The sequence below is a fragment of the Acyrthosiphon pisum genome, chromosome A1 (genome assembly GCF_005508785.2).
Source record: "Acyrthosiphon pisum isolate AL4f chromosome A1, pea_aphid_22Mar2018_4r6ur, whole genome shotgun sequence".
Lineage (NCBI taxonomy): Eukaryota > Metazoa > Arthropoda > Insecta > Hemiptera > Aphididae > Acyrthosiphon > Acyrthosiphon pisum.
The window spans coordinates 54998318-55015670 of record NC_042494.1 but is presented as its reverse complement, the minus strand read 5'-3'; the positions used below and the strand labels follow the sequence as shown (position 1 = coordinate 55015670).

General features: G+C 34.0%; 1 protein-coding gene across 1 annotated transcript in view; it reads right to left on the bottom strand.

The window, feature by feature from the left end:
• LOC100164863 (POU domain protein 2) overlaps positions 1-17353 on the bottom strand; it is a 41450-nt gene that overhangs the window by 18317 nt on the left and 5780 nt on the right. The window contains exon 2 of the mRNA XM_001944657.5: positions 10148-10198. Coding sequence (XP_001944692.2) covers positions 10148-10198 — 51 coding nt within the window. The remainder of the gene's footprint in view (positions 1-10147; positions 10199-17353) is intronic.

Below are 17353 nucleotides of genomic sequence, written 5' to 3'. Positions count from 1 at the left end.
TATACCAGCTACTTATTGGTTAGGTACTGTTAAGGTATTATGAAATAAGAAAAAAACACTATAAAATCGAAAGTTAAAGTAATTTTCGTATTCTTAATATGTTTTTATATTCTTAGTTCTTGTCCTAACCGTGGGACAAAGCGTGCGGGTTTTCGCAATAAGTGCCGATTGTTCGTGTGACGACGGCACGGTGCTTTCTTAATTGCTTCGCTGATCAACTTATACGCATCGCATGGGCTTCATTATGAATAATAATAACATTATAACCACTATTATTATGATTATTCGAATAGTTAGGCCGCTATTTTTCATGGGCGTTATTTTGACAACACGGGTTTTATTTCGTAATCCTTGTGCACAACGTGTGTAGGTTCATCACACATATCACATTCATATTATAATTCCTCGCTAATACATATTGATCGAAAATTGCAAACACGTTATTTTCGTTTTACTTAAATTCACTAATAAGCTAATAAGTGTAAAATTATGAACACGTAATAGGAACATAGATAGAAATAATAATTAGACTGGCAGCACAATATGACGTATTTCATAAGATATATACGCGCATGCGTATGATATATAAAAAACAACCTTACTATTTTTTTTTTATCTAATTAAATGATTGAAAATTATTTCAGTAATAATATTATTATGCATAAAGATACCTAGGTAGGTACCTATTTATAATTGAAACTATGAAACGTAACAATATTTTAAATAAATGACGCATATTATTATCATATCGCGTAAATACCATTTAGTAAAAATTATTGTTAATTATTTTTTTTTCCACATCACGTACCTACACTGGATTGTAAGAATTATATACCTACCTAATAATTTATTGTCACGATTACGCATTTTGTTTTGATTTTTTTTTACAATGTTCATCATGATAGTTTATAAGCATGCACCCGTGCTATCTTGCTATTATAATCGTGAAAAACGCTGTCTTGATTTACACGCAGGATTTTTTTTTTATATTCGAGTTCTACACGGATATAATATGCGTTTTTTGGATGGACCCATTGTGCCCAGCTATACCTACTGGTCTTTTTTATATGCACGCAATATCGAATGTATTCTTTCTAAACCAACACAGCTGCATTATTTTTTTCCGCATAATATTTTTTTTTGTGCACGGTAAAAATCATACTACCCCCCACATAACACGCACACACACACGCACGCACGCACTAACAGTGTACGCAGAGCAATCACAATTGGCATGACATGTGTGTCTGACATTAAAGATACATTGGCGCAGATATATATTATACAATGTGTAAACGGTAGAATGAAACCTAAGAAATGTTACGTGAGCATAACCTGGTTTACCGCGAAAGATAAGTAGGTTTAAGAAAAGGGGGTAAAATCGTTATTAAAAAAAAAAAAAAAAAAAAATCGATTGTTGAATGTTTAACGGAAAATATATATACACATCGAATACATCGAATACATTTTATACTAAAACGGTTAACCCGATTGGTCTTGCATGTTTTTTATATACAGGGTATCTGCTATATCGAGTACAAAAAAATAGGGATCGAATAAAATGGCTGTTCTAGTCGCGGGAAGGGTTACACATTATGTTAATAGGGTACCGTCTATCATTGGTAATTTGTATTGACGAAATCGAACAAATGGCGTTGGGGTATAAAATTTCCGTTAGCGTTTGTATAAAAGCTATTTTTTATTTTTGAAACAACTTTTGTTATAAACTTATTGTAGGTAGGTACCTACCTATATGTAGGTAGTATGATATATAACATACCTACATATTAATATCCGTTAACCGTTTTTTTTTAGCTTAATTTTTATTACTCACCTAACGATAAAATCAATCACACCACAACACTTCGATATAAGTATACATTATAATGTATAGTAGTTTTCCATTCAATGTCAAATGGTTATAATTTATAATGGCATACGGATATATACAAGAAAAATGAAAAAATTATAAATCTATGTAAGGATAAAAAAAAATAGTCTCACGCATTAATAATGACAAACAGCTGATCTTGAATGTATTTAATGATATTTTATATTTTCCTGTTATGCGAAATACCACCGCGAACAGACCTTCCGATTATTTGGATTTTATAAAAAAAAAAAAAATTAGGGGACATGGCACAAAAAAAATCCGGAACCACTTATCTTTTTAACCCTAAAACCAAGTTATTTTCGTACCTACCTATATAGTATGCGGTAGGGGGTCAATCTCCCTCAGAAACAGAAAAAAAAGGCGGCGTGTTTTTAAAGTATAAAAAATATCCAGTATTACGCAAAAAACAGTAATTCCCACGAAAAAATGTCCCTACTTAAACAGTGTACAGATTTTTTTTAAAGGGGGAATCGTTTAATTCAGGTTAGAAATATTTTTTTATTATTATTATTAATTCAACGGTACCTATATACGCGTATATATTATATTTTTTTTACTCAAGTTAGGAATATATTTTGGGGTTGGTTTTTTAGTGAAAAAAACGAGTTCTCACGGTTTTATTTTTATATCACGCAAAGGTAGTGTTAATTTTTTCTACGGTTATTGTTTGCGATAGATTTTTTTCCATAAAAAATCCCGTATGGATGATCAGTTTCCAAAAGAGAAATTGCCGGTTTTATCCATGGGTATGTTTGGTTACGTATATATGACGACAAAATACTCGTGGGTATTGCATTCGCGAACACCTGACAATTTTGACGAAAAAAGAATGAATAACTCAAACATGTTTTCGTATTTATATAATCCAGGGAAAAAAAAATACAACCCAGATAACATCGTCTTATTTCTTTTCTACTATTTTTTTTTCATTACTCCTAGTATTGAATTAACAACATTTGAAACTGTCAAAAATACGGACAAACGTATATTTTTTTAACAATAAGAACACACTGATCTCCTAATTCTTGGTAATAAAAACCAAACACGCATTTATTGATTTTTAATAGTTTCAATAGTATATAAAATGTATACACAATTAATATATTATACATATTTTACCTAAAGATACACAGAATGGTCGTATTTTATACGCAATTTAACCAAAAAAAAAAAAAAAAAACAATAAGGTAAGTAAACCTGTAGAATTAGCACCTATTCGAATTATTTACAATCATCGACGCGAGCAAATCTAATTGAAATTCCTGATTTTTATGCCTATGCGGATGGGTTAAAGTTACGCAAGTAAAATTAATGTATTATAGTATAGTTACAATTTTCGGCTCGACCGCGCGCATTCGATTCGTTTGTGATATCATCATTAGTTAGAAAGACGGATTATTATTTCCCATGTGAGGTAATTCGATACATTGTCACAGGCAACGGTTCGTTTAATCGGCCGCGTCTTGGTCGATTACGCGACGACGGCAGATTCGTCACCGGACACGGGGGTGTGCTCTTCCGACACGAAAGCGCGCGTAGGTGTTTTTTAACGCAAGCTTTACGGTTCGAGAAATTCCAAGTGAAAAATACAGATAGAGAGACAGAGAAAACTCGTGTAATCGCAGTGACCTGTAAAAAACTCGGTACGTGTTTTTTTTTCCTCGACAATTTTTTCCGCGTTTTTCACCGTCGAATAAGCACATACAGCGGCAAAGGCATCGACGATATTGGTGTTTACACAAAGGCAAAGGCCTCGGGCGGGGGTGGTAGTAAAAACAAACAGAATTCCCAGAACTCCTCCCGAATACAATTTCTGCACCGTGTTTGACTTATTTTTATTATTAAATTTTCTGTTCCGGAGTCGCTCCGGGGCGTTTCTATCCCGACCCGCCGGCTGTATGCACTACAAATCCTGACTGTTTTCTAATAAAATGATACACACACGGGCGCCGTGTAGTTTTTAGCTCTTGCGTATACGTTATTCGATTTTCAGAGGTCGTCCAGTTCATTCTTACTGCGGCGTTTTTTTTCTTTCGAGACCGAATATTATTCGTACGTATATATAATAATAATAATAATAATAATAATAATAATAATGATAATAATGTATACACACATAGACCGGCGAGGACATTGAAATGTGCAGCAACATCAATCAAACGAGATCGTTAGCTTGTACCTCGGCGCACATTCGGCAATTAGTCGGTGGCCGACCCAGGAGTCTCACGTTCCTCTTTTCAACCATATACATATAAGTTTGTTTCATACCATCACATTATGCGCTGAATATTTACACTATTTATTTGGGTATTTTTTTTTTAAAATCATTATTCAAAACGCTTAGCATAGTGTATGCAGTTATGCTACTCACGTAAGATTACACTTCCCAAGCAAGCACATAATATAACCCGCGAGACAAACATTAATTAGTATCGTTAAATTTAGGTATTTTTGCTGGAGGGAAGGCATAAAAACTTAACTGCGCATCATTACACCCTGTATAAATTTGCTAGATTAGAATGAACATTATACCTTCCAGTATAATCCTCCCACCGTAGGTATTACCTACTGCATTGCAAGGTACAGGAATAAAAAATAGACACGTTGCAAACGCTGTCATATAAATGAAACCCTACCTGTCAGTAGGTGGATAATACAATACGCGTCAGTATTATGATTGGCAAATGAATATGTCAGACGGGGTATTTTTTTTAAGGGTTTTCATAAGCTCATTTATATCCGGTACGGGGGTGGAGGATTTATAATAAAAATTCAATTAAAAAAAAAAATTAATAGGATTAGGTTAAAGGGTATCGAAATTATATTAAAGGTATACTAGCCGCCATCAAAAGGAATTCGATATTTTCAACTACACTGCAGGAAATGATAATAAAGAGAAAAAGTTTTTGGGTGTCTGAAAATATGAGTACCTACATGTTTAAAATGAATGCAATGTTCAGTCATTAAAGAAAAAAAAAATAGATTATTATTTTATTCGTGATGTCATTATTATATAGTTTAATACTTTTATCTAACTATAGTCTGAAGTAAAAAAAAAATAATGAAATAGAGATTCAAACAGCAGAAGCTCTCTTTTTTTAAATTTACTTTATTTCAAACCGTTAAATTATAAAATCCCATGTAAAACACATACAGATGGTATTAAAATCCCAACGTCAGTTTATATTATAATACAATAAAAATATGTTTTAGGAGTTACGGCATAATAACACGTCATTATTTAATTCTGAACAGTGTTCCTTTTAAACGCATTTAAAACCTTACAAAATGTATTTTTCCTATAAAAAGTGTGCCATGACTCATGCGTGAATTGCATATGGAATTATACATTATTTTTATTTGAGATTAAACGGAAGTTTGCAATTATTTATTAAGGTCGTGTATAAGTTAGTTTTAGAGTAAAAAAGAGTAAAATACTGGGTGCATCTTTATTAAACAAAGAAATTGTTTTAATTTGTAATAAAAATTAACGTTTAATATGGGTAATATATTATTTTAATTATATAATACATTTTGTAATTAGTGTAATTTCAATGCCAATAAGCAAATTATTATGTCTATGTAATGTTCATATATTATGTAAAATATTTTAATACCATAGTGTTATTGTATGCAATAACGTAATTTACCAACAAGTTGAAAAATTCCGCATTTAACAATAAACTGGTTAGCTAGTGAATAGATGAAATAATAAACGGTAAAGATGTACCAAAGTTAATTTGAAACAATAATGTTTTAATCGATGGACGCGACGTCGTATTATATAGAATGAGAAAAATATAGTTGAAAATAAAAAAACAAACAACCCGAAATACCTTTAATATAATCGAGTGATTTTCTCGGCACGAATAATAACAACAATATGGCAGCTCCTGTCCCGTTACAGATGAAAAGTATCTGCGGTACTATACCTACCTATAGCTAACCGAAAGCGTTTTATAAACGTCCATCGGGTCTCGGGCGAGCGTTTTAATAATAAATATAAAACAGACCCGAAAAAAAAGAGAAATACGAAACCTATACGCGGGGCGGCAACGATCTAATAGATTTAAGGTGAAAAAACCGACTTTGATATATTTAGGAGCCAAATACGCACACACGCACTGACATAATAATACACACACATACACACATACACACACACGTATTATATATAAATATATATAGATTGTAGAGGAGGAAAAACGAAAAGGAAATTGAAGCGATATATTTTCGCATGAGGGGTTAGCCGCGGGTCGTTTCGTTAATATGGAAATGGACGAGGAGCTATTATTGGGTTCGCCGCCGACGCGCCGCCGCCCTTGTTGGATTTTTGAACGCGCGTGCGTTATGATTGATGTCGCGCGAATTATTATTATTACAACAGTCGGTGCGCGCGCACTCGTCGTGGACGATATTATCCAGGTGAAAGCGCACACGTGGGGAAACGCTGCCGACGACAATCCACTAACTAGTATTTTTTAAGTCCCGTGCAAGCGAACAGATGCGACGACATAGGTGTTATATTTTGAAAACATTTTTTCATCGAAACGATTTCATAGTATTATAAAATAATAAGTCAGGGAACGGATTGTGGCGGAGTAAATTTTGTTCGGGGCCCATTCCAGTATATCATAATATATTAAAATATTAGACACGATTAAAATGTTGTTTCGGATCGAGCAGAAACATTTTTCTCGACATAGGTAGGTACTTGGTTAAACTAGTTTGTCGGTATGGAAACGGATAAAAAAAATGTATTTGAAAAACCTTTATAAAAAAAAACCCCCACACTGAAATTTGATTGCGCCACACCCGCGACCGATAACTAATGTAGTATAGGTATGTAATTTATTTTAATAACAATATTTGGTGTATACGCGATCTGTGCCTGATAAACTTATTAAAAGTACCTACATTTCGTTTGAAAAAGAAATATTATAAAAATTAGTAGTTACTGATCAATAGAAATTATTACAATTCGTGTACTTATTTGTTTGCCTATATTATATTAAATGTAATGTTTAGGTTCGCGTATAAAATGAACGAGTACATGTATGGGTAAAAAACAATGAAGAGGTTACTGAAAATATATTGTACATTACATGGCTGACTGCTACTACAGAAAAGGCATTTTCAAAATTGAAATCGTCAAAAAACGTTTCCATACCAGTTGCAGGTTACAAGTTTATCATATAATATTAATATCCTATATATATTATTAAATATACATCAGTAATACTAATATAAATAGGGTATATTGGAGTAATTAGGTAGCAATAATAGTTATTACTAATGTAGGCAATTACATAAAGAATAGCTATGATGTGAATAAACGGAAAACATAAAAAAACCACATGTATCGTATAACAGTATTAATGTAAATCAGTTGTTTGTGTTGCAGTCAAGAATTGAATAATTTAAAATACTTCAGTTACTTATCTTCCGCGAGCCAGTAGTATTTTATCAAGTAAATCGTTAGAAAAAATATTATTGTGTCTGCTTAATTATTACTACAATAAAGTAATAACTAATAAATTATAATACCTACATTTATTATAATTTTCAATTACATGGGTAATCTTAAATATTTGTACAGTTGTAGGTATGCCTACTGTTTATCTAACGCCCATCGAAATAATATGTATTCCAAATTCTGAGCCAGTATAATACTACGTTTTCTAACGATTTACTCGATAAAAAATTCGACCGGGACTCGTGCAAGATAAATACCTCAAGTATTTTAAATTATACAATTCTTAACAACGCAATTAACAACTGATTTATATTAGTATTGTAACGATAATCGATATACGCGTTTTTGATTATTTATTTTTTTATGTTTTCCGTTTATTTACATAACTATTTTTTATTTAATTACATGTTGTCCAGGTCTGAACTATAAAATATACACATGTACTATCACGTTTTTCAACTGATATGTGCAACTCGACATCAACGAAATTGTCTGTTTTACAATAGCAGTTGCAGCACGTGCAATAGTTCTTTGAATCGGTGTGCTCGGATTGAAGATGAGTGTATAAAACTACAAAATAAGGTAGGGAAAATAAAATACCCGTCTAGGACCAGTCTGGGGGGCACAGGCTTTAATGCAGTTGTGTAAAAAAACGTGACCAGACTGCAAGAACGTGTAGGAAATTGTCAACAAAATGCGCATACATGAATGGGAATTATATTGTTGCAGGGAGGAAAAAAAAGAAAGAATTGTCCGTTTACAAGAATTTATTGAAGAATTTCCTAGTCCGGTTGAGAAACTGTTTTTGTTCGATGTGGTCCAGTAACGATTTTTTTTTTTTACATAATATAGTGCCTGTTAATTATTATATTTCCCGTATACCTACGTATTATTATAATAATTTATCATCGCTTCCTTTCCATATTTTTTTATTTCCTACCCAAAGAAATACATTAAAAATGAAATAAGTTTTTTATTCACGAATACAACTCCAACTACTCCCACCAGCTTCGTAAAATTAATTATGCTTTCGCTGTTACACGCAATATACCATAAATTTGCATAACTGATAATCAAGAGCAACATTCATGTAGGTACCTAGTAGGTACTTACTCGTTTCCGATGGTATTGAATTTCTGCGTGAAAAAAAACTACACTATCTGAATCGTAATCTTATTTGGAATAAAAAACAACGTGTGCATTTACGCGTTTTTATGTACATTATACTACATACACATTTATTACTAGGAATAAAATCGCATAGAACTTTATATCCATATAAAAAGAAGTAATTTAAAATTAAATTAGATTTACGCTTGTCTGTATAAGACATGATTAATGAGAACGAGTCAGTTGTTCAGGTTTCAGTTATTTCAACAGTAGTGCAAGTCATTTTACATTTTTATCTTATTGGATTTATATATGATGCAAAGATACATAACAAAAACACTAATTTTCTAATTTTTTGATTTACATACCTATGTATAGAGGTAGTCCGATCATATTCGTTTCATTGTGATTTTTCGTAATATGCATTTTGGGTGATTTAAATTAACCGAGTACAATAAAATCACTAGTATTCACGTTTCGGTTCATTACATTAATACGGGGAAGCCGGAAAGAAAGCAGATGAATCACCACCTCCCGAGTAGTTCGTGACATACCGAAACCATTAACTCGTGCTCAATGCTGGACCGTTTCGGTTTAATAACGCAATTTGTCTTATACGGAAGATCACGATAATCTAATTAGATCAACATAAATATAGGTATGTTTTAGAGGTTTAGGGGATTAGAAATGACCGATTGTTAAAATTTCGAAAGACAACAAAAATATCGACCACGGATTCTTAACGAGAGTAGAAAATATATCGTTTTTATTGAAGCAAATTATTGACACGGTGAGTGAAAGTAACATACTATAGCATTATAATACACAACCGTTTATTGCTAATAATGAGCGTAAAATTCTAAGCCTAAAAATGTTTCAATTTTTTGTTTTGTTTTATATTTTTAATTCCGTATTACAATGCCAAATTCCATTGTCAAATATCATTCGGTCGTCTATCACGATTCGTCGTCTGCGGTCCAGTCGAAAACAATACACGATGCTACTACTTCATTATTTCATTATTTTTTTTTTTTTTGTTCCATAGACCTCTAATAGACTCTCATTAATCTGTGCTGTGTTTCCCACGGAGTTAATCCTTTTACTTGTACCGATTCTCCAGTAAAAAAAAAAAGAAAAAAATCGGCACCAAACACTCATATAATAATATTCTTCCACAATGCCAACGTATATTATACCATATAGTATGTACATAATATAATATAATACAATATTATATTATGTCTAGATGCAATACACTAACCTGGGCCAACGTTTTACAGGTAGTCGCCCGCAGGGTGGTGGTGATCGGTGGTGGTGGAAGTGGTGGTGGTGGTGCGTTGGCGCCAGTTTTCTGCACCCGAGACCTATCATTTTTACTTCGAGCAAACACGTTTTAGAAGCAGTATATTCTAAGATGAGGCCTAATAGCCGTAAAATATCGTCGATATTTTTCGACCGCAACGGTAATAAAAATGCCAAGGTCACCGCCGACACAAGAACACAAACATAATTATGTTTGGCGAAATGAAAAAATAAAAAGGAGGGAAGTAAGCAACACAGGTATACATTCTACGTCATGTATTGTTGTGTGATACTGTAATGTTATGTGGGTATGACATGCATATGTTTATGTATGAAAAATGATAAAATAGAATTTCAAAACTCACCATCTCGACAGTAGAATTTGTGTTCGAGGTGCATCAGTCGGTCTGAAGTGTCTAAAAAATAAAAAAAATAAATGAAACATAAAATTAAAATATTAAAGAAATAAAAAAATATATAATATTATGCACTATATTATTAAGTGTTATAATGTACACGCAGACCAGATTTCACACACTATTTTGAAGAGAAACTATGCAAACGAGAAAACAAGGTGAACGACAGTTTCGCAGAATAAAATATTATAATATACCTACAACTAATACCGTATATATTATGATGGACCGATTAAATGTTTTGGTTCTGTCTCGTACATAATATTTCTGTTACTATTTGAGTCATTCGTATACAGGTAACAGTCATCCGGTATTCACGAGATGAATCAAATTTGTTGACGTCATCATATAGTATGTTTAACCCATTAAATCATGTAGGTATTTACGCGTTATCATATTCAACACAAACACAAAATAATTATTTAATAGGTATTATTACCGATGGAATTTTGTTAAATTAAAATATCTTCAACTGTTTAGTTTGAAATTTTTTAAATCTATTAGGTACCTATTGAATGTTTATTTTCATAAACAGTTATCGGAATCATATTTTCGATGTTGTATAGTATATATTATTATTATAGAGGCAAAAATAAAACCGCAACAAATGACCATTACAGCATTATAGACTTTTACTTATATAGTTTATAAGAGTGGGGAAGATTAATAATCATGCACAGAGTCGTGTGTGTGTCATTAGCGGGGTTCCAAAGTTTGAGGGGCGGTGGGGAGAGAATCGAAAGGCACACACTCGTTCGGTCTAATGATATTTTAATGAGAAACAGAATGGGTTTGAAGCATATATATGTAAAGAATATTTCGTCGTTAAGCAATACGATATTATTTCTTTACCTCTCTTTCTTTCGGGTTCGGGTTCTTTTTTTTTTTTTAATAACGCATGATTCAGCCCCGCGTGTCAGCCATGAATAACTAATGGCCTTCTCTCTAAACACTTTTTCATTCTTCCGGGGCTACCGCGGTTGTTATTATTATTATCAACTATTATTATTAAAATACAATTTTCGTCTATTCTAATTACGCGCCGGTTTCCATATATTATATCCACAGACGCTTTTATACACAATTAAGACCAAGGATTTCTTTCGGACCCTTTCTATCTCGCCGCTAATGAATTCCTAACGCTCGGTATACAGTGTGTGTGTTTTTTTTTTTGTCCATCTTAATGCTTTTTTTTTACATATCAGACCGCCGCCGTCGCCAACGTACATGTATAAATATATTATATTATACAATAATATATTATATACACGCATGAGCTACCGGGTGGCAACGAAATTCGCAGCAATAAATTCCACTATAGAGACCTTGACTTAATTTCGAGACTCCCTAGACGTATCCATACAAATATACAATAATCGCTTTTGTCTCTATGCCGGGCCCGGTAATACTTCTCTCGGTAGGATCTCGTTTATTGTTGTGGTTTTCGTTACTATGTGTGTCAAGCATTCGAACTCGAATTCACTTTTCGAACGCTAAAAGCGTCCCGCTGGCCCTATAAATCCTATAGTCACGTTCAAGGGAATACACGCATATTATTATGTGTGAATATAATAAGGTAAGGTACGCACTATCTACACGTTGAATAAGTTATAGGTATACAAATACAATGGAAAAATAGAGGTTACACAATATTAATATCATAAATATTTGATAAAATAATGATATCATCGGTCCGCGCGCGCATAGTATAGGTACCTAGCTATTTAGTAGTATGTATACAATATAGTTGAACGTTAAGGAAAAAAACCACTGTGGCAACGAATTTCGCACGTATATAAATCGCGTATTGTATAATATTATGATGGTGATATAGTTGGTTTTGCAGGCGTATCGGTCCACGGGTATGATATACGAGTATGTAATAATATAATATAGATAGTGTTATATTCGCGACAGAAATATTATACAGTGAGCCGTCTATGTATATGATTCCTACGACTAATCATTTTACTCGCGGCGAGCATATATACAGTACGCAGGAAAATAATAACACCGATGGTCAACTGCAGTGGCGGCGGGAAAGTAATAGCGTTTGATGTCGGCGCATATACCTATATACATTATACACCTACATATATAATATGACCACCGACACTTAATTTCGTTTTCAGGCCGCGCGTATATTACCTATATATACACACAAAACCGTTTAGCAGTCGGTCGCAGGTATACCGGCTATTATTGTACGAAATAGGCGTATAAAGTGTACAGATTTTGAAATTTGTAAAAGTGAAGAACTCTCGACGCGCGCGCGGAGAAGAGGCGTTTATGATATTATACATTTTTCCTCTTACGTTTTGATTGAGCGCACCTGTCTCTGGCGGACGTACGATATATGTATTATACACACACATAATAATATAATACACCTATGTAAAATATTAATAATAATAGTAGTATTATAGGCACTACGTACAGCGCTTATTATTACTATTATTATTACATATTATATCGAGTGCGCGCGCGTTCAGTAATGAAGACGTCGTCGGACCGATTTACATGCAACGCAGCGGCATCATCGGTCGCCGTCGTAACGTATTATATCATAGGTATACTGTAAAATATAAATAAAAAAAACATTCCTAGGTGCCGGTCGCCGGCCTCGGGGGCCCAGCCAATCCTCCCGCCGCCTCCGCCACCGCTAGATCGTGTGGTTATTATTTTAAAATATTATTTATGTTGGGTGATACCTATGCGCATGCATATATGTGCGTACCATATTATATTTATTTTTTCCTTTCCACTCTTTATGCGCGTTTGACAAACGACCACCGCGTTCGTATATATCTATGACGATGATGCTTTACACTCTGCGGCGGCGGTGATTAATCCCTGCGCGATAATTGGACAAATTGAAACGGTGCGCCGCCGCGGGTAACTTGTTCACACCGTGTCGTCTCGCTGTACATGCGTGTTGCCGCCCGAGGAAATATACTTTTTTATTATTATTATTATGCGCAGTAGTTGGGCGCGCACATATACATACATATAAGTACACAGTATTATTATAATATATTACTTACCTATATCCTCCCGTTGTAGTACCGTACTATAATACACGTCGTATGTATGTAAGTATGTGTGTGTGTGTTTAGTGGCGGGACGGACGAGCACGTTGGCAATTATTATTATTATTAACCGGAGACGACCGGTGCGCGGTGGGGCAGGTGCGGAAACGACGGGGGCGACGGGTCCGCGCGAGACCACTGTCGTCATATAGGTATATTATTATATAACATTATATATATGGATAGTTACTACTACTGTAGTCGATAGTTGTAGACGCGTGAACATATACACATACAGAGTGGTGGCGGCGGCGGCGGTCACCCGCCGATACGCCGCGATTATATAGGTAGAGGTACGCACCCGCATCTCGTACAAGAGTCGAGTCGAAACGTTTTTATTCTTTTATATGCTTAATTTTATTTTCCGCTCAACTCGGATCGTCTTTCGACCCCACCGTGTTCAAATACCATATAATACCGAAACCCCCGCGCGTTGTTTGCAGTGTTTCAGAACTGCCGGACGAGACTATCTTATAGAGAAAAACACCGAGCCAACCAAAAACTATAGTACAAGCTATACCTACGTTTTATTATTATTGTTTGACATTGATTACGCTAATTATTACAAGGACTTTCTAAATAATGTTTTATTCACGAATAATTATAATTATTTCGCAACAATACAAATTGAAACAACAACGAGATTCTTTTCAATAGGTTATGGATGCTATTTCATTAATAATTTATGACTAAATATATCAACACTTTTTTATACTCATATAGCACATGGAAAAAAGTATAAAATATTAAATTACAAGACTTTTAAATGGTAAACATTAATTTGCAGTCAAGAATATCAACGAGAACGCTTGTAAGTTATAAACTACGATCAACCAATTTTAAAAGATTTAAATACCAAATTTGATTTTTTTCTCTGTATACAGATTTCTCTCCTTAGTTTTCTTTTGTGTCACGACATCAATCTGAATACATACATTATAATATAATAATAATGGAATTGAGAAAAAACCGCATGTGGAATGATATTATTGTCCATGTCGGCCATTGGTCGAGACACCAATAAAGAACGCATTTTACTAACAAAAGAATAATTACCCGAAACGGATTACATATATCGCCGGCATTCTTGCACGAGTCACACAATCGATGACAAATAATATTCTTAATGCATTTTTATTTTTTCTGTCTTGCTCTTTCTAAGACGTTCGTCTTCTTATATACTGTATTCATTATTGATAACTACGAAGGCCTTACACACGTGTAATATGATGTATGTATGTGTGTGTGTGTATGTATGAAAGGAGAAGCTAATTCCGAACTAACAAATTGTGCCGAGTCATTACCGGAGTAGAAATAATACGTTTTAGCTTCTGGGCTTTTAACCAGGCACTTCTTTTTTCTTATAGGTATATAATAATAACGTATTCATAAGGCGGACGCCAGCCGTCTCTCTCTCTTTCTCAGTACATTTAATTTATTTCTTTTTATTTCCCATTATTTTACCAGGTTTCTTCTCATTCTTATACACATACCACCCTTCTGTCTCCTGTACGACCGAGTGCGAGTCCAATTTAGATTTTTCGGAAAAGTGACTTTAACGCCCCAGGCTTTGTCGTGAGAACGAAACAATACCGACACAGTCATTCGGCGAAACCGTATATTATGTATATTTATATAGCGATATTTATCTCTGAATACGATTGTATAAGGTTGTATATTTAAAATATACAATTTATGTACACATAAAATATTTTAACATCTTCTGACTAAAATCTGATAGCGAACCTGTTAAATTGACGTATCAACAGGTGGTATACACATATTATATGAATGCATTTAAACGTCGGAGCCCCGGGTGCAATCTACAGGGATCTTGGGAGAAGAGGCGCCACTGATTTTTGGTTACTATTATTGGCACTTGTCCGAGTTCAGTGAGAGCGTGAGATAATGCACTTATAATTATTGTACTCGAAGGAGAAGTCAATTAAAAACCAATTTGATGCATTTAGACATTAACATAAAATGTTGGATGTAGGAATATGATATTATATGGTAATTTTACTAGTCCTTGTTCTAATGTGTTACGATAGAAACCAAGCTACACTGCCTATACAGAAAGTCATTTCTTTGAGTTTTGATGGATATACGTCATTACACCGTAAATGCGATTGTTCACGTGCTCGGATAAAAAATATTTTACAATCAAGGACGAAACCTTATTTTATTCCTTCTTAACACTTTTTATCTTTTGTTTTTACATAATTAACTACACGGCTGTTCAATGAAAATATATCGTCCATCGGTTGAGATAGACAAGCATATTATTTTATTTATGCCTACAAAATGTGTGAACTCATTGTTTCTGTAGATGATTACTTTAGACATTATTCAATTTTTCATTTTTATAACCATGATATCTCATTATATCTTATGCAAGTCTTAAAACGGAAATTCCTTGAGATCGCCGGTGCAGATAAGACGGGTTATCACCGAAATTAACGGCACTAGGTCATGTTATGCTAACGTGTTATTTGCATAAAATTAGAAGACTACTGTGTTACAGAAGTTGTACGTTATTGTTCCCTTTTGTTTCGAGTAATTTTCCTTTAACTACGCGGTGGTGCCTATATCCAATTACGGAATTAATGGCATGGCAATAAAAAAAAAAACATGGAATTTAAATTTTAAATTGAGTAATAAACGCGGTTTTAATAATGATATAATATAAAATGCATAATATAGAGGTTCAGAAAAATGAGCTACCTAGATAATATTATGATCCTGTATAAAACAAATTATAACATCAATACCTACCACGGTCGCCGATATATACTTAACACACAATTAGTCACTATAGTGATAACGACACTAGTTACTAATTAGTAATTATCAATGTATCTTCTAATTTTATAGGTACATAATTTGAAATACGTTTTTTCCAGTGAAAATAATAATAGTAATAATAATAATGGCTTATAAATGACAATTATCTTTCAAATAATAAAACGCTTTGAATAGCACGCCGAGACGTTTTCTCGATACGGTTACTTTATATACGATATACCTACCTATATAATGCAACAACGTCAAAGGGAAAATATAAATAACATAATATTAAATGAGTAAGTCATTATACACGAGATAAAGGTAATTTACGGGAAAATCATGCAATCAGATTCACTTGTACAGAAAATAGAGATAATCGTAATAGGCGTTGTGTATACAAACGACGGTCGATATCGAATAAAATTGATATCTTGAAGACACACTGTACACGTGTGGGTATGACATAATATACTTCTTATAGCAGTTACACGCGATTTCGAAATCCACAAAGTTCAACTTGTCGGTGATACAACTGATAACACTGTCTGTTAATACTTAAAATATTGGAATGTTATTATTGCAGTGGGCCGATATAATACACAGTAGGAAAAAAACTTAACGAAAACCGAATAAGTGAAAAACCTAATGTAATATCTATTTTTCGTTTACACCCTCGAATTTAAAAAAAACATACAGTTTTATGAAATTCAACGCCCACATAGGTACTATTGAAGACCGCTGCCAGATGGATCAAACTTGTATGTGTGTGCGAATATTTTATTTTCATATTACACTCGACGGGACTCGCGGTTTCCGAGTCCGAGTCTCTAAAAAATGCAGCCGAACGCGCTCTGTTTTATTTTTCAATAGTTATTGTTTTTCGGTAGGATTTTGTATTGTGATCATTATTATTATTATGGTTTTGGCTCGAGCGGGGGAATTTATGAGTCTCGCTCGCGCCGAGGTAGACACACGACGACGGTGTGCGCATTATATAGGTACCATTATTATAAACATCTGTCCGGGGGACGAGGCAGCGGCGGCGGCGGCGCACGGGCACGACCGCCGTGTAAATATTACAACGGCGCGCGCGAGCGATATAAAGTAACAATAATAATGGGTACTACACCGGTGGGCGGGCGGGCGGGGGACGCGGAAGTGTGCCCTCCCGAACAAAGTAGCCCTCGTGCCCAACCCGTTACAACACAGTACAATCCGCACACGGCCGGATTCGGACCCGCAGACCTAAATGACGGCGCACGGGGATGACGGCGATGAT